This window comes from Rattus norvegicus, chromosome 8 (assembly GCF_021556685.1).
Source record: "Rattus norvegicus strain SHRSP/BbbUtx chromosome 8, alternate assembly SHRSP_T2T, whole genome shotgun sequence".
NCBI lineage: Eukaryota > Metazoa > Chordata > Mammalia > Rodentia > Muridae > Rattus > Rattus norvegicus.
Window position 1 is genome coordinate 104,714,372 of NC_141541.1, and position 19,571 is coordinate 104,733,942.

The following is a 19,571-nucleotide window of genomic DNA, read 5'->3' on the forward strand; positions in this document are numbered from 1 at the left end:
CCAACTGGTCACTGCATGGCTACGAGCCCACGCTTTGCCATGCACAGCCAAGGACCCTCACTCCGAGGGCACGTGAAGCTGCCTAAGTGAGGGCTGTCCTGGTAGGCAGCTCCCACCAATCCCATGAGCCCCCCTCCTCTTGTTCTTCCAGCAGTTTTCACTACTTAAAGTCAGAGCTTTAACTATCCAGTACATGGGAGAGTGTTTCATTCAAGAAGAATTTCATACCCTCAAAACTAACATGATTTTGGGTGAGAAAGCCTCCCTGGACATACTTACATCTCTTTAAATAGCAAGTTAAAAAAAAAAAATCCTCCAACTCACCTGTATATCAGACAGTTTATACACATTAAAGTTGTTGGGTCTTTGTTTGTTTTTTTGTTTTTGTTTTTTTTTTAGCTTTAAGACAAGGTCTTGATATGTAGCTCTTAAAGGGTGAGTTGATTTAAATGTGCAGAAGAAAATCATAAAGATGATATTCAATAAAAATTTTAAAACACTGGTTAAGTAGAAGGGCTCATGCAAACATGCAAAAAGGTCAAGAGCAGACAAGCATTGCGCTCCAGGCACAGCACTGCAGCCAGGCACAAAGCCCCTGTGACAGGCAGACTTCAACACCCACACTTACTCCACCCCCATAACTGAGAAACACTTAGGTCTATCCCAAGCCAACGATTTGTTTTGGGAACACCAAAAATAATCAGTATTTTTTTCCCTCATCACCTCCATTCAAAGTTCTAACATCAGAAATGATTAACCTCAAATTTATACAGCGGAATATAGCTGGAAGTCTTATTTATATCTAAACGCTTTAGTGAGTGATGGGGAAGCCAAGGACTCAACTCCTCGAGTAACATCGCTCCAGCTTTACCCCAGCTAAGTCCCGCCCTAACAGGCCAGGATTCCTAAGAGAACTACCACAGAAAACAAATTCAAAGGGCTTATAAACTTCCCTAATAAAAAATAAATAGAATACACTTACTCATCCACACCCCAACAAGTTGATACCTAACTTTTTTCTAATTGTCAAAAGACAGGATCCCAAAACAGATTATGCCCAAAGTAAGATACATTTTTCTCAACTGCAGGCCAGGAATCCTCCAAAGGAAGATGGTCTAACCAACCCCACCTTATTTTCACTAGATCCTACCCCTGCCCCAGTTACCAGGAGATACTGAGTAAGAGGACAGAAGGAAGAGAGACAGATGTCACCTTCGGGTAGTATCACTTGCCACCACCCACTGCGGTCCTGCTGCAGAAAAAGAAAGAGAGAGAGAGAGAGAGAGAGAGAGAGAGAGAGAGAGAGAGAACCAATCTCACGGGCTGTGTCAGGTGCTACAGTGGGAAAAGAAAACCCACAGCCACCAGCAAAGTCAGAGTGATGTTCAGCTTTAGGTGCTCACACGAAATGATAAAACCACCTGCAGAGCGGAACAGAGTCAAATACTTAGTTAGCCCTTCTAAGAGTGTCTGTATTCTAGGACACATACTGACAAAAACCAGACTTCTGCCAGAGAAGCTTGTTGGTGAACATGTATGAAACTGAAGGCATTAGAAGAAAAGTGCCTAAAAATCACCTCAAAATGTTCTCACATTTTCAAATTTCCAGGAAAAACAGTATACGTGAAACTTATGAACATGAACAAACTATCCAAATCTACTTTCTAATGAATCATTACACAATAAAAAAATAAGTGTTAAAACATCACATAAAGAGTTGGATTAATAAAATGCATACACAAACCAGGGCTGGGGTGTAGCTCAGGCAGCAGAGAGCCTGTGTAACAAGCACAACGTCCTGGGTTCCACTCCAGCACCACAGAACTGGATGTGGTAACTCATGCTTGTAACTCAAGGTAGTTAGAACCAACCTATGATACACGAGACTCTGTCTTAAAACATAGCCCACCCTATCCTGTCCCAGTCAATGAGTTATCTTTAGTGCTTAGTTGCCCAAACCCAAACCCAGCACTTAAAAATCAAAGCTAACCTCTTATGAATTTCTGAGGTACTCAGCAAGGGTCCTGACACTCTCAGTGTAACCACCTCCTCTTCTCTGGAGAAGAGAATGGCAGAAGGTAGAAACCTAAGCTGTAACTTGTTCTTCCCGCCTCAGGACAGACCCGGGAGTTAAGTCTACAGATGGGCCAAATTCAATAAGGGGCTCTACTCAGAGCATCCAAATCGGTTAATAGTCATTGTGTGGAGCCTTCAGAGAGTGCTGTCTGCTTGGTCATGTGACATAGCAGGGAGCAATAAACTATTATATCACATTACAGATAAACAATCCCTGGTTTAAAATCCTTCAAGAGTGTTTAAGTCATTATCCAATGGAAGAAACTAACACTGTTGAACATAAAAGTGCACATCTGTAAAACCAGGATCACAAGTGGACATTAGCTCAGAACACACAGCAAAACACCCCCTCAAAAGCACAAGTCATCAACAACAACAAAAACCAACAACTGAAAGAAACATGGACTTAAAAATTCTGAAGAAATGGAGCTACAGATAAGGCTCAGCAGTTAAAACCAGTTGTTGCTCTTATAAAAAGATCCAGGTTTGAGTCACAACACCTACAGCCTTCCTTAACTCCAGTTTCCAGGTAATAAAATGTTCTCTTCTGCCCTTTAAGGGCACCAGGCAAGCTTGTGGTGTACTTGCATGCATGCAGGCAAAACACACATGTTTAAAAGAAAAGACTCTGAAGAACTCTGACAGCCAGGCATGGTAACTCACACCTGTGATCTCAGCAGGAGGAGGACTTGAGCAGAAAGCGAGTCACAGACTAGGCAGAAGGGCCAGCTGGACTCCATAATGAGTTCTATCTAGGACAACCAAGGCTACACTAGGAGGCCCCTGCCAGAGAGTTAAGGGAAGGGGCAAAGCTTATTACTAAGAGCATGTACAGCATATACTCTTTTATGTACAGCAGCCCCACCAATGTTACCTCCTAAGACCTGCTGATTCTACCCTGGGGTCTCTATGTTCACCATCATGTATGTACAACTAGAAACGTGGCCCTTTTCAATGGGTACTGACTCTCCTTTTTCTTTCTGTTTTCCAATCACACTGGGGATTAAGCCCAGGGTCTCCGAGATACTTGGCCAGTATTTAACTACCAGGCTAAATATTTATTTTTCTTCTTGAGAAGTCCAGTTTTCAAACTGCCCCTCCCTTGTTTCTGATGAAAAGACAGCTAGGACAGAGGTCTAGCTGGAGGGAACCAGAGAGCCAGGATGGCCGTAAACATGAGTCTTGCTTCGCCTCCTTTTTTGCTACATGACCTTGCACTAGTGTTCTGACCTCCACTCCCACCCCACATCCCACACAAAGTTTATCATCAGTATTTATTTTACAGAAAGGGGGAGAAAAAAAAATCAGAAAGCCAAGGGATTTCTTTTTACATTCTTATCTACTATTGTGTGAATGTACCAAGGCACGTCTGTGACTGGGCAGAACAACTTCCACAAGTCTGTCCTCTTGTCCAGCATATGGGTCTCAGGTTCAAACTCAGGGGTTGCCTTTAGCTGCTGAGAGTTGATAAGATAAAAACAAAACTCCTGAGGGAAGAAAAGGCCAAAACAAACTAGAAACATGTTTGGAATGGAACTGCAAAAAGGCCTCACAGCAAACAAGGTTTCAAGTTTAACCTAATCAACTGCATCTACTCTTAAAACAAAGGCTTACTCGAGGTCTAGTTCATGTGTCATCTACAACTAAGAAGAACTCTATCTCCAAAGAAACAGAAAAATCAGTCCTGTCCTGCAACTCAGGCTCAGCTTAACTGTAAAATTTAGTCCTGCCACTAGGTGGATACAGGCATGCACAGGAAGCAGCTTGAATCCCTGGTACGTCTTGAAGTACTTTTCTCCTCAGCCCTGGGTTTCCATTCCTCACTAGGAAACCCCAACAGAACTCAGGAGAGCTGTACTTAGGATTTTGAGTCATAAAACACACAGGCGAGGGTCCAGGAGAGATAGTGTTTCCTATCAGGTCCTAAGGTCAGGGCAAGCCTCCAGCACATCTGTTCCGTTCCCTGGAGACTAAGACAGCTTAGTTTATCCTTGGAGTTCACCTTTTAGTGAGGTTTGACTGAATCTTAAGCTGCTCAGGGGACTCAGTTTGCACATCCTTCCTTTCCTAGAAGTCCCTTTACTCTCAGGACTTGAGTCGTCTTTCAGGGAACCAGCCCTAATTCTGAAGCCAGGGCGTAACTTAATTTCTTCATCAGCTTAACAAAGACTATCTCCCAGAAAATCCCAGGGTTTTAAAGTTTATGTCAGAAACCTGGGATAAAGACCAAGTTCTTCAACCTATACCACCAGCTTCCTCAAAACCTAGATACGGGTACACTGCCTGTGGTGCCAGCACCTAGAGGGCCGGGCAGTGGAGACCTCAAAGAGACAAAACTAAAACAAAGGCAGCCATGGGCACTACCCTCAGCACACTTTGAGCCTTGTGATTTCATTCACTCTGTAAATACCCACAGGAACCTGACATGAAAGCTCTCCTCACGCAATTCCAGGGCCACAAGCTCTTACTTGGTCAATAATCATTCTGTTTATAGTTTTTTGTTTTGTTTTTTTTTTTAAAGGCACAGGCAAGTATCCTTACTTCTTTTTTTTAAAAAAGTAATTACAAGGATCACACTAAGTTTAAATGTTTAGTCTATCTGAATTGTAATCTTTAGTCTGACAATCTCCTACATGTGCACATCGTATCCTATGCTCTGCCCCCAACCCTCTCCTCATTTATTTTCCTGCAGTGCAGCTACTAGAATGCTAACCCACTGATTTGTTAAGTTGTGTGCAAGCTATTAGACTTCAAACAACAAAAAAAAGGAAAAAGGAAAAAATCTAAAACTAAAAAATGTCATCAGGATATGGTTTGCTACTTACATTCAAATATACTATGTAGTTTAACTGTGTGTAGTATGTCCAGATTTATGCGATCTCTAAGACATTTTAGAATATTTTAAACAAGATCTATATCCTGTCCCATCATAACTCATTTTTCTTTATCCTCTACCATACCAGGCCCCTACAATCACTAATCTACTGCATAAACTTTTATATAAACTTAGTTATACAAGCCAACTTCAGGTTCATCTACATCTAAACATGTATGAGCATTTCAGTCTTCTTGTGGCTATTATTCCATTGTGCTGATGTACGATTCATTGACCTTTGAACTACCACTACAAACTGTGCTAGAAAATTCCCCCAGCTGTGATGGGTATCACTGTTTCATTTTTCCAGGTCGCTAAGTCACACTCCTGGGTCATATGTACTTCTATACTCAGTAAGGTGTCTTCCCTACCTCCCCACCTCCCACCCCCATTCGGGGTCCAACCAAGGGCCCTGTAGCGTGTGGGTAAGCGCTCTATAGCTAAGCTATATCTTCAGTCCTGTTTAGCATTTTGATTTACTGATTCGCAGTGCTGGGGACAGACCTCAGTGCCTCGTGAATGCTGGGTTACATGAAGCCCTGACTCAAAAAGAGATAGAGCATTATAGCTAGGAACCTCCATGACCTTGTGGGTTCTTCTTGCTTTATGAGTACACAATCATGAGTAAAGAGTTTACTACCTTTGTTAGATGTCTCGAACTGAACGATAGCAAGAACAGCAAGTATTTTTCAAACACAGCCAAGTTACCTAAGACACACAGAACTTTGTAGTCAGTCATCAGAAAACCACTCATCAAACGTGAGCATTTGCCCTTAAATTAACCATGAAGTAAATGGGAAGGTTGGGTGAAGGGGTGAGCTAGAGACTTTAGCTCAGTGATAAACAACTGCTCAGCAGGTGGAAGCCTCTGGGTTCAACCCTGGCACCTCTTGTACCAACCCAAAGAAAACTATTTTTAAAGGTTCTAATTAAAAAAACAAAGTTAAGTACCAGGCAGGTGTGGTAGCATAGGGCAAGCAGTTCTGTGGGCCTGGTCTACAGAGTGCGTTCCAGGACAGCCTGGTGTGTTATTCAGCCTGGGGTTTGGTGGAAAAACCAAAATCACAAAACAAAACAAAACAAAACAAAACAAAACAAAACAAAACAAAACAAAAACCAAAGGCATGGTAGCACAGAAGTCTGCAGCCCCAGTATGTAAGGGGCTGTGGCAGAAGTTCAAGGCTATCCTTGGCTACAAAGCTGGAGGCCACCCAAGGCTACATATGATCCTGTTTCAAAAGAAAAAATAAAACAAGCAAAAAAACAAAACAAGAAAACCTTTCATCTAAGTTGAATTAGATATTATCAGTAAACATTTAAAGAATGGTCTCTTGAAATAACCATTAGGCAAAAGTACATTTTTTTTGAAAAGCTGGGCTGTGGACATAGCTCTATGGCAAAACATAAGCTTAGTGCCCTAAGTTCAATACCAGTATCATTAAACAAAACACAAAAAGGCTTGGTAGGGTAGGCCAGCAGGTAAAAGGCACCTCCCATCAAGTCTGACCACCTAAGATCAATCCCAAAAACCTGTATGGTAGAAGAAGGAAATCAACTCCTCTCACTTCCACAAGTACATTAGGGTACATGTGCACTTTCCCCGAAAAGTAAAACATGTAACAAAACTGTAAAACACTGAAATAACAGAAAATCAAAACTATGTAGTCAAGTCACAAGCCAAAGTAAAATCCATAGTCTAAATGCATTCAGTAGGGCTGGAGAGATGGCTCAGCGGTTAAGAGCACCCGACTGCTCTTCCAGAGGTCATGAGTTCAATTCCCAGCAACCACATGGTGGCTCACAACCATCTGTAAAGAGATCTGATGCCCTCTTCTGGTGTATCTGAAGACAGCTACAGTGTACTTATATATAATAAATAAATAAATCTTTAAAAAAAAAAAGACATCAAAGTTTTCAAAGAGTAATTAAGTCATCTTGGCTCTAACTTCATGGATTAATTCATTTTTCTTTGGAAGTGTTCAAAAAAAAAAAAAATGCATTCAGTAGCGCTGGAGAGCTGGTTCCACATGTAATGCTCTCCCAGATAGCCCAGGTTCATTCAATTCCCAGAACCCACAACAGTCAGTCACAACCACTTGCAACTCCCGTTCCAAGAGTATCTGATGCCAAGAGTATCTGATGCCGTGATATGTCCTGGCATCTGCATTCATGAATATTCCCACCCCACACATTAAAAATGATAAAAAAAAATTTTTAAATGTATTGACTAAAAAAGGTAAGATGGACAGATGTCGGGTTTTCAGATAGTAGAAGAGTAAATTCGACCGGGGATATAATTTGGCTTAATTTGTAGAATGCCTGCCATACTGTGCATGAAGCCCAGGGCTCAATTCCCAGCACAGCCTGACACCAGTGGATAGCAAAAGCCCGTAATCCACCTGGAGGTAAAGGCAGGAGGACAATAAATTCCTAGGCTATTTTCAGTCCCAGACAGCCTGGGCTACAAAGGAAACCCTGTCTCCAGAACACTAGAAAGGGAAACTGAAGAGAAAGCAGCAGTTCTGAGCACTGACGCCCACATGATGCACAAGTGCACGCAGGTGGACACAGTGGCTGGCCCCGACTTGGTAGGTAGGCATCAACAGACAAACTGAGTTTGGGGCCAGCCTGGTCTGCACAGCCAGTTCCAGGTTAGTCAGGGATACATAGTGGGACCCTGTCTCAAAACAACAGTGGGGACAGAGTTCAATAATACAGCACTTACCTAGAATGCATAAAACTCTGAATTTAATTTCTAATAATGAAGGAATGAAAACACGCACACTAAACTAAAAAAATAAAATTTAAATATTTAAAAAATTAAAAATAGCTAAAAAAATAATAAGTGTACAAAAATAACAAAAACAGTTCCCAAGAGGCAGCTCAATCAGTTAAGTTGTCCAAACCTCCAGCTTGCTGGGTGTTGATGTTCCTACCTATGATCCCAGCGTTAGAGGCAGAAATAAGCAGACGTCCAGCTCACGGGCCAGCCAGTCTGCCAGCCTAGGCAAAACATGAGCTTCTCTTTCATCACAGACACCATCTCAAGGCAGTAAGGGGCTTAGAAACAAAGGGAAGGCACTAAGCATTCGGTTCTAGTTTCCAAATGCACTCAGACTCATTCATAGGAGTGCACGATCTCACACTCACATGCAGACAGCACTCATATAAAAGCTGCTGCGGGAACGGAAGGGTCTGAAATCCCAGCTCTGTGGAGGGAGAGCCAGACAGAACCCTGGAGCTCACTAGCTGTCATCACATCTACTTGCTGATCTCCAGATTAGTGAGAGACTGGCTCAGAAAAAACAAGATGGGGGCTGGCAAGATGGTGCAGTGGGTTAAACACTTGCTAAGCCAAATCTTACTAAATTCAATCCTCAGAGCCAACTCAACAAAGGAATCTTCTAACCTTCACAGGCAGAACACAAATACTACATAAAACTTAGAAAAAGCAATCTATAAATCTGTACACTATGGAATTTTATACATTCACTCAAAGGATTTAACTAAATTTACATATACTGGCATTCAAACATAGGCAAGACATAGTAAAGAGAGAAAAAACAAACAAAACTCCAACTCTATATCTTCATATAAAAGAAAATAAAAAGCCGATGGGAAAGCTGAAATTTCTTTAAGTGACTGGTGATGACATTTCAATCAGCATTATTTACAAATGCACAGGCAAGCTGAATGAAATTTAACAGAAACCACCCAGAAACCCAGAGTCTATACTACCATCTGAACTGTGTCTGGTTCCTGAACACGGTATCAATGTCCTTCATCCCCCAACAAATTCAGCATCCTAGTAGCTGAAAAGTTAAGGGCAAAATTACATTCAAGAAAATACATAAGCCCCCAATCATCACGTTTGACAAGTCACTCATCTCTGTGATGCCAAGACCTAGCAAGACAGCCCTCCCAGTAGATCTCTATGCCCACTGTTGTAGATGCATTCCAGACATTTTTACTACATACAAATGAGATCATCTAGTATGTACTTTCTTCAGTGAAGCTTTCTTTCCCCATCAAATTATTTTGGTTATGTTTTTTTTGAGACAAGGTTACTCTGTGTAGCCTTGGCTGTCCTAGAACTCCATCTCTAGACCAGACTGGTCTCAAACGCATAGAGATCTACCTGCCTCTGCCTCCTGCCTGCTGGAATTAAAGACATTCATGTTTTTATTTGCTTACACTTGCTCTCTCACAAGTGTAGCTGTGGTTGGCCTGGAAGTCCCTATGTATACCAGGGTAGCCTCAAACTGCCAACTGCTGGTGTCAAAGGCATGTGCCACCACACTCCGCAACACTCATGTTTCCTATACACTTAGTACACTTCTTACAGCTGAGCTGTATTCCACTGTTCATACACTTGTTTGTCTATTCTCCTACTGATGGACACCTGGGCTGCTTCCAGTTTAGAGCTATTATGAATAGCATCCACTATGCACATTCTTCTTCTACAAGTGTTTTTGTGGACATGTTTTCATTTCTCTTGGGTAAACACATAGGAGAACTGCTGTTATAAGAAGCTGCCTGACTTCTACCCAAAATAGATACACCAAGTATCACATGTTTAAAAGCACTAACACAGCTAACAGTGATTGCCCAGAGAAGCTGATGGGAGCAATGCATCTACTGATGATGGATAACTGTGTCTGCAAAGCTGCAAACAATTTTGCTATTTCTGTTCCATGAGAATAGGAAACAAAGAATCTGCATGCCATTCAGACCAGTTCAAGATTTTTTCTTTTCCTTCCTTGCCTTCTTTTGGTGATAGAGTATTCAGTCTCATGAGCCCAGGTTGGCTTCAAACTTTGCTGTGTAGCAAAGGATAGCCTTAAATTTCTGACTCTCCTGCTTCCACCTCCCAATGACTACATTTACAGGTGTACACTACTGAGCCTGGCCCATTTCGGTATTTCCCAAGTCAGTCTATACAATGACTTTAACGTCTAGTGTCAACAGTTGAAACTCAGTTTTGTGGGGCTGGAGAGATGGCTGTTAAGAGCACTGGCTGCTTTTCCAAAGGTTCTGAGTTTAATTCCCAGCAACCACATGGTGGCTCACAACTATCTGTAATGGGATCTGATGCCCTCTTCTGGTGTGCAAATGTACATGCAGGCAGAACTCTATACATAATAAACAAATAAATCTTTTAAATAAGAAAAGAAACTCAGGGGCTGGGGATTTAGCTCAGTGGTAGAGCGCTTACCTAGGAAGCGCAAGGCCCTGGGTTCGGTCCCCAGCTCCGAAAAAAAGAACCAAAAAAAAAAAAAAAAAAAAACAAAAAAACAAAAAAACTCAGTTTTATAAATAAAAAAAACTGAGAGGTGCACACAATTGCTATCTACTGTAGTAGCAATTAAGCTACAATACTCATCTGGTCCTTCAAGGTTTGCTGCTTTCTAGCTAAAAGCATTTGGACAAGTATCATACAGTGACATCTAAAATTGCATACCCTTTTCCCCTTATAGGGGAAACTAAGGCCAAAAGGTTTCTCAAAGAGAAGCTAAGCTTGACACAGATGTGAACGGAATTCAGGTCTATTCTAACCCAGTCTGATCATCTCAGGGAACTTCTCAGAGACCTCAGATAACATACGTGCATAGGTATGTTTATGATTCTGAAAATCTCAAAATCAGTGGGGAACTTAGTGGCACACACAGTAATCTAGCAGACTGAATTATGCCTTATAGTACAATGAATGCCACGAAACTTTCAGTATGAAGCTAAAACAAATAATTCAATATTCTCAACTTTACTTCAAGGACTAAGTAAATCACAAGCTGAAACTTTGTTCAAGAAAAAAGTACTGACGACACACTAGATGCTATGGGGATATAAATGCAGGTGTAAAAACGGGTTCAGATATTAGAAATAGGTGGTATTTTCACTGATTAGAGGACATCAGGCTTGTGGCAGATCTGGCACACAAATGTTACAAATAGGAGAATGAATATGCAGAGAACGGACAGTATGGGGAAAGGAATAAGCTGGCCATTCCAGACCAGGAGCACCAGATACATGACGCTGGCTACTCCATGGGGCATTGTGATGGGAAAGAAATAAGGTGGGGTTGGGGATTTAGCTCAGTGGTAGAGCGCTTGCCTAGCAAGCACAAGGCCCTGGGTTCGGTCCCCAGCTCCGAAAAAAAGAAAAAAGGAAAAAAAAAAAAAAAGAAAGAAGGTAAGAGCACAGGACAGAAGACTGGAAACAGCTCCAATAGAGAAGTCTGGGATGCCATGCTACCTAAAGCTTCCTGGTGGTGGTGGCACGATCAATGACAGTAGCACAGCTGAGGCGACAGCTTGGAAAGAATCTGATAGCAGTAAGGCCAGAGATCACAATGACTGCAGGTAACTGCTTGGCTCTTTCTGGTCATGCACTACAGTTAGAAACTTCATTCCCTAAGCAATGAACATTAACCCAGGTATAGGGATAAAAATACCAGGCAAGCATGCTACCACTGGGCCATAATCCCCTAAGAGTTTATAAAGCAGCAGACAGAAGCTGGAAAGCTGTTATCTACTTAAACTAAAATTATTTGAAAAATTATGAATTGGGAGTGCACAAGAGTTTGCATAATTCCTCAAAATTGAGGACAGGGTGATACATTAAGAGCTGGTGATAAGCCAGCTTCACTGATAACTAACTTTAAAGTTTAAATACACATATGTAAGCTAGAGAAAGCTCCCACCTATTAAACAAAGCTCCATTAAATAAACCCCAGGTAGATAACCTGGAGTGGAGAAGACTTAGGAAAGTCAGCAGAAGCTGAGAAAGCAGCAGGAGTCCTGCTTCTATTCCTTTTATGAGACACACAACACAAGCCACAAACTTAAGCTAAGCTTCCCTTCAAGAATGAAGTGGTAATTTATGTTTATAGTCCTGGCATGTGGGAAGTAGAGAGAGATCAAGGTTTGAGACTAGCTTGACCTATGAGTCCTCGCCTCAAAAACAACAAAGAGTTAAGTAAAAATAATCTTTTAAGAGTTCCCTCTTGGGGTTGGGGATTTAGCTTAGTGGCAGAGCACAAGCGCCCAAGGCCCTGGGTTCAGTCCTCAGGTTCCTGGGGGGTGGGGTGGGGGAGTTCCCTCTTACCCCAGGGTTAGAGATGAACCCCTGGCTGGGTCTCAGGCCTCAGCCACTGGGCTATACCCTCAGATCTAAGGTTGTTTTGTTTATTGTTTAAACACACACACACACACACACACACACACACACACACACACACACACACAAGTTCTATGAAAACTCATCAGTACAGTAGAAATGAGAAAAATGTCCCAAACACTGATAGTACAATTATACCATGGGATATCAAAACATTCAACATTCAGAACATTAGGTTCACAACATCTGTAACTCCAACTCCAGGGGATCCAACTTTTAGCCTCTGCATGTATGCGTTTGCAATCAATCAATCTCTCTCTCTCTCTCTCTCTCTCTCTCTCTCTCTCTCTCTCCCCCCCCTCTGTCTCCCCTCCCCCACCCAAATAAATCTTTACAAGGAGCCAGCCAACAGACATCTCAGAGGTGAAGATGCCTGGCACCAAGCTTGACAAACTGAGTTCAAGCCCCAGACCCACATGGTGCAAGAGGTGACTCACCAGCTGTCCTGACTTTGACACGTGCACAGTGGTACACACACTTGGGCCTGTGCAGGAGCATACGCCCACCCAACTCAGGTAACAAATGTATAAAAATAATTAATAATAATAGTAATAGTAAAATAAATCAAATAGTTTATAGCAGGGCTGGGGTGCAGTTTCACAGAAGTGTTTGTTCAAAGCCCTGGGTTGGGTCCCCAGCACTGGAAGTGGGGAAGGGGGATGAAGGTGGGGAGTCAGCACAGGGTCTAGTTAACTAGGAGCAATGACATATAAGGGGCCAAAGATCAGTGAAGAAGTTATGGGTGTTGGTAGACCTGCTTGCTTGGCAAGCACAAGACAGCTCTGGGAGGTGGCTGATGGCCACACAAGGTAACTACAAGTGTTAGGAGAAACACAGGAACTTAATCTGATCTGGGAGGTGAACATCTGGCAAAGAGCTTATTTTTGCCTCTGGAGACCAGTCATCTAAGTAGCCAGTCCAGGATGGAATGGAGGGGTTGGAGAGAACCCTGGGAATGTTCAAGAGGTGACAGGAGAGAGAGGAGCCAGAGGATGAAGTCAACTACATGGGTGATAATTTAAAAAAAAAAAATGGACATGGTCATTCACGCCTGTAATCCTAGCATTTTGGAAGCTAAGGCAGCAGGACTACCGTAAGTTAAAGTCTTCATAGTAAAACTGTCTCTAAAAAGCACCTGCCACCAAGCTTGATGGCCTGAGTTTGAACCCTGAGACCCACAATGGTAGGAGAGAACCAACTCTAACAAGCTGTCACACTCCTCTACCAGAGTGTGTGCGCGCGCGCACACACACACACACAAGTATAATTTAAAAGATAAGGAAGGGGTTGGGGATTTAGCTCAGTGGTAGAGCACTTGCCTAGCAAGTGCAAGTCCCTGGGTTCGGTCCCCAGCTCCGGAAAAAAAAAGATAAGGAAAATAAAAGGTAGAATATAAGAATACTTAATGTTAAAATATATTAACTAAGTTTTGAAAAGACAAACTAAGTCATTATCCTTAAATATGGAAATGAGAAAATCAGCTATCTAACTATAGTTTTATATATTACAGATTTTAGATTTTAATTAACACATAGGCTACTAAACACACAGGTCACAGACATATATAATATATATATTATATATACACAATACACACACAGGCAAAATATACATAATCTAAATTTTTTAAAGATAGCAAATGTTGGGGTTGGGGATTTAGCTCAGTGGTAGAGCGCTTGCCTAGGAAGCGCAAGGCCCTGGGTTCGGTCCCCAGCTCCGAAAAAAAGAACCAAAAAAAAAAAAAAAAATAGCAAATGTGAAAAAAAGTAATGTTTTTCTTTAATACAATCAGTGTTTAACTAGTTCTTCACTAAATGCAATGATAAACCATGGTAAAATTGTTACTGTAGGTAGGCCTTTGGGTCTTTGCCTTGTTTTACTGAGACAGAGTCTCACTATATAGCTCTGACTGTTCATGAACTCAGTATGTAAAGCAGGCTGGCCTAAAACTTATAGTAATCTCCTGCCTCTGCAATTGCATCCCCAAGTAATGGAATTACAGGTATGGGCCTCCACGATGACCTATAAACAGCTTTTTAAAATAAGATAAGGGGTTGAGGATTTAGCTCAGTGGTAGAGCACTTGCCTAGCAAGCGCAAGGCCCTGGGTTCGGTCCCGGGCTCCGAAAAAAAGGAAAAAAAAAAGATAAAATGAGGGGAAAAAAAGAAAAACAAATAAAAGCCACCTTTTAGTACAACTTTAATTGTGGTAAAAATTTCAGAATCGACTCTGGGGGAAAGGAAAAAAGAAAACTCAAACAAACCATTCTGGGAGTAAGGTTCTTTAACAATATTAAGGCACATACAATCAACTATTATAATGGGTCGTATGATGTCCTTTCCCTCCATCAACCTCAGGTCTACTTCCTGGACACTTTGGGAGTTATGCCTTACTTCTACTGGGTGACATGCCCTGCTCTGGGGCCATCCTCCCCCGCTGTCCTACATTTATAACCTGCACTTAAGATAAGGCAAGTCTTACACTTTTTCAAAAGCACTCATATTTGTAAAGTTTCACAAATGTCCTACTTACTGGACAAAACCCACCACCTTATGTAACACTAGAACAATAAACAATTTGCCTTTTCCTCTACACCTCAACAACTACCATGAGACAGAATGGATTAGAGCATTTGCTAAGGGATGACCCAGAATGGAAGCAAGTAAATGGCACCACAGTGAAAGAAAGACACATGAACAAGATGCAGTCAGCTGGGGTTGGGGATTTAGCTCAGTGGTAGAGCGCTTGCCTAGCAGGCGCAAGGCCCTGGGTTCAGTCCCCAGCTCCAAAAAAACGAAAAAAAAAAAAAAAAAAAAAAAAAAAAAAGATGCAGTCAGCTACTGGTTATGGACTAGAACTTATGCTTAGAAATCAGGATCTTGGGGCTGGGGAATTTAGCTCAGTGGTAGAGCACTTGCCTAGGAAGCGCAAGGCCCTGGGTTCGGTCCCCAGCTCCGAAAAAAAGAAAAAAAAAAAATCAGGATCTTAATTATACGTTAATGTTAATCTATGTGGCCTATCAATGGACAACCTAGATAAGACAACAATCTCCAAAGATTCCCCAAGTGTTTACCCTCAATGATACCATACTGTGGCATAAATTACAAAAAAAAAAACAAACAAACAAACAAAAAAAAACCCAACAACAACAAAACTTCTCACCAGGACTCTGTCATCTCACTAACTCACCTAGTGACTTTTCTCACCTACATTTTGAGGTGCAGTCCCTGCTGGAAATGTATCTTACATCAACGTATTTGATACCTGATGTAAATCTATTTTTTAGATAGTTTATCTATACACACAAAATACAGAATAAGAAACAATACCCTTCCTTACAGTCTTTTGCTATTGTATTCCATCTTTTAAGTGTTAATTTTAAGCTAGATGTGGCAGAGAATACCTATAATCTCAGCACCCAGGAGGTGGAGGTGGGAGACCCTGAGTTTGAAACCAGCTGGACTCAAAACCAACAAAATTGAACTGCAACACATGGCACACTGCCTACCTTAATACTAGACGATATCCAAACCTCACTACATTGGCTCTACTCGGGTTTAATGCACAGGCTTAACGTTTGCAAAAACAATCACCAGGCACTAAAATTTTTGTTGATTTGACAGAAATGGCAACTATTTATTTCTAGTGTTGTGTTTACTGTTTGAGAAACTAACTGTAGGTCTGCTTCAATCTCCCTCTGCCTCTGCTTTCCACTTCTGATAAGAAACCAAATGAGGTGAGTGTAGGTATTCTGAGACTACTGTAACCCGCTGTGCTATAGTATCAAAACAAACTACAGAGCAGCCACTACTGGAGCTGAGACAGCTGTTCTCAATACAGTAATGTGAGGCAACATGCAGAATTCCCTTTTTCTAAAACTACAGCAAAACTACCTTTTAAATATAAGATTTAGGGGCTGGGGATTTAGCTCAGTGGTAGAGCGCTTGACTAGCAAGTGCAAGGCCCTGGGTCCAGTCCTCCGCTCCAGACAAAAAACAAAACAAAACAAAACCCACTAAATATAAGATTTAAAGTGCTGAGTGCACTTAAAGGGAAACACCTCAGATCAAGCTGGAATGTACTGCAGATTTAAGTACAGTAAAACCTGAAAATGTGCACATCTTTGGGAGGCCTCTACATAAAACAGACTGAGCAACTTTACAAAGTTAAAAAAACTGTAACTCTTTACTACCACCTACATTACATTTTTGATGGAGCAGGGACACAACGAGAAATAAATATTTGACCATATAAAGTTTTTCCAAGGGGGAAAAAAGCTATTACCAGAAAACATAAAAGCAGTCACATTTTATAGCTTTAGTGTTGAAGTTAAACTCCATCACACCCTTGCTGGTGGGAATATACGGAGAAATCCCCAGGAAGGCACTATGACGCATGCTTCCAACTCTAAAAGGTCTGGGTGCAGCCTAGATATCCTACCAGTACAAACAGATCCCAAGGAAATAAATTTGGAAAAATGTACATACACAGGAAGAGGGGGTGAAGGAAGGACCAGTACATACAGTAATGAAGGGAAAATGGGCTATTTGTGCCGCGGGACACTAGTCAAGTAAACTATTATTAATAATGGAGGTGTAGACCTTTGTCATTAGATAGTGTTTATAACATATACATGGCTGTGATTTCTTTTAGCTTAAAAAAAGAAACATACAAACTGCTGAAGGACATACCGGAATGTTAACGGTGGGCCAGGCTGCCGGCTCACCCAGGGCCTGGATGATTTTAAGTAAAAAGCCCCTCTCGGCTGAACACCCCACAGGCACATAGATGTCCAAACTGATGTTGTGTCTGCGTGCAGGTGGCCCTCTCCACGGCTGACCCAACACGTCTAGAGACATATCCTTCAAAGCCGAGGATTAGTCTGTCTTCCTCTCACACACATTCTTAGGCAAATGTCCTTGTGCTGGGTGGGATCTTCTGCACTGGTTTGGGATTACTACAATGAACTGGAATTTTACTATTTGAACACAAGGACAACAAGCCCTGATTCTATAAAGGGATCTTGCTTAAACTTCATTAAGCTAACCCCAACTTTACTTATTCTATGTGCCACTCCCACCCGTACACTCTGTACAGGTTATCTATTTAAAAGCATATTACCAAGGAAACCTGTATTCTAACAGAAATTAAAACAGCACTGTTTGAGCTGCCATGAGGGTCCACTTGAGTAGGGGACTGAAGACAAGAGAGCCACCAACAGTTACTCAGAGGTCAGTCCAGGCTACAGTGAGATCCTGTAGGAGAAGCCCTACCAGAAGTAAAGACATGAAGCTCTAGAAATGAGAAGGCAGAGAGAGAAGCAAAAGGCAGCTTACAAAACCGAATCCTCTCCACCACCCAAAAATCACTTCAGTTCAAAGTGCGCTCTGGAAACAAGCAATCATCACCATTCTTCTCCCTTTAGCCCTAGAAGACTTATTTCTTCGGTACGTACCGAACTCCCAAGAAAAGACAGCAATTTAAATAAAAATTGTACATGATTACTGGGCAGTTAGGCAAGGCATCTGTAAGATAATACAACCACTGGACGGGGATTAAAGGAGACTGGGCTCTTTTCTTGGCCCCAAGGAATATGTAATTTTACACAGAATCACAACCTCTGGGTTTTATTTTCCTCATTTCTCAAATGGAGATTGGAATTAAAAACAAAACAAAAAAACCCCAAAGCTTCCGCGGCTCCTTTCAGCTTGTGATAGAGCTTCAAGGAGTCTTCCACCCTCAGGGAGCTCACTTCAGTGAGCTAATTATTTTGTGAGCCATAGCTCATTTATGGTTTTCATGCTTCTCTTAAAAATGCCATGCCCCAACGGCTCTCAGCTCTAAAAACCTATTCTTGCTCAGAATAAAAAGTAATATGTCCTTATCCACTAACAAAACACTCTTAAAAAAGGATTCCCAAAAGGTAAAATTGTTTAAATATAAAGGCAATATACGGAGAACACTTGTCCACCTTCACTAACATGTTTTTGAACCCTCAGCCTAAAGCAGCACAAAACCAGAAGACAGATTAACTCGAATTCACTATTTCTTTTTAAAACACTGAGTTCGCGCAGAGAAAATCTGCTAACATTCAACTATCACTCAGATGTTTTGAAGGCACGGGGGTGGGGGGTGTTTAACAGGACTGTCTGTCCCCAGAGCAAAATATGCAAGGCAGAGAAGCGCTGAGATCTCCGAGGACGAGGAAGCCCTCTCCGAGCCGGCCTTTCTCAGTCGGAATTCAAGTGCATTTTCGCGGACAATGTGCCCCAGTGATTAACTCCCCGTCACACGTCCCTGCAACCCACACACGCCCGGCGCTCGCCCGCACTGTCCCGGGCGTCTGGGTGGCAGCGCCGCCGAGTCACAAGATAGCGGGCAGTGGAAATTTCCTCTCCCCAGCCAGGCGAGGGGCAGGTCCGGCTTCCCCAGTCGGCGCGGCCCGCGCCTCCAGGGCGCGCGCCCCACAAAGGAGGCCCGGCCCGGCCAGCGGGTCCCGCTTCCGGCGCCGCTCGCGGCGGGAACCGGCAGCACGTGCGCCCCGCTCGGGTCCGCAAAGCGGCCGCCCAGCCTCGGAGCGGGGCCGCCGGGCCGCGGGCAATGAATGGGGCCGTCCGCCCCGCCGCCCGCCCCGCCGCGCGCTCACCCCAGCTCTTGGAGGTGCGCCCCAGAAACTCTCCGCTGGTCGGGTTGTAGATGAACAGCTTCCACTCGGCCAGGCTCTGGTGGAAGGATTTCTTCTCAGTCTTCGTCATGATGGGCGAGTGGAAGTTGAGGTGAACGGAGGCCGCGGGGCTAGAGGCGACGAGGGGCTCGGCGGCGCGTCCTGGCGACAGCGGCGGCGCAGCCCAGCGACGGCGACGGAGGACCGCACGGCCGGGAACAACTCTCCGTTAGGAGACCACTAGAGCCGACTGCGCCGCGCCGCGCCGGGCGGCCGCTGGGGCCCCGGGAGCCTGACGTCTCCGCCCGCCGCAGCCAATCCCCGCGCCGCTGGCGCGCACCGCGGCCGCTGCCTCCCGCCCGGCTGGGCGCGGCCCGAAGGCCCAGAACCTCCCGGATGACCCCGCCCCCGACAACACACCACGCCCACATCTCCAAGGCCCGTCCATGACGCGAGCCCCGCCCCCAATCCGGCCCCGCCCCGGGCTACTTGCGCCTGTAGCCCCCGCCCAGGTGCGAGGAAGCCAGCGCGGCGGGGCTGCGGGCGGAAGTCTGCAGGGCACAGAGACCGGCGGGGTGGTGGCCCGAGGAAGGTGGGCGTAGGAGGCGAAGCGCTCTCCACTGAAGCCCAGGCCGTGGCCCGCAGCTTGCGACGTAGTAGTCAAAGCCTGGAGGGCATCTTCTGCCCGGGAGTCTCCGGCAAACTGCCTTGGCGCCTTCTCCTCCGGGGCTCTGTGACGTCGCTAAACGGCACCTGCTCCAGGGCCTCGGCAGCATTTGT

General features: G+C 43.7%; 1 protein-coding gene across 1 annotated transcript in view; it reads right to left on the reverse strand.

The window, feature by feature from the left end:
* Atp1b3 (ATPase Na+/K+ transporting subunit beta 3) overlaps nt 1–19,027 on the reverse strand; it is a 31,387-nt gene extending 12,360 nt beyond the window's left edge. The window contains 1 exon segment of the mRNA NM_012913.1: nt 18,774–19,027. Coding sequence (NP_037045.1) covers nt 18,774–18,882 — 109 coding nt within the window. The 5' untranslated portion in view covers nt 18,883–19,027.
* Between the last annotated feature and the right edge of the window lie 544 nt (nt 19,028–19,571).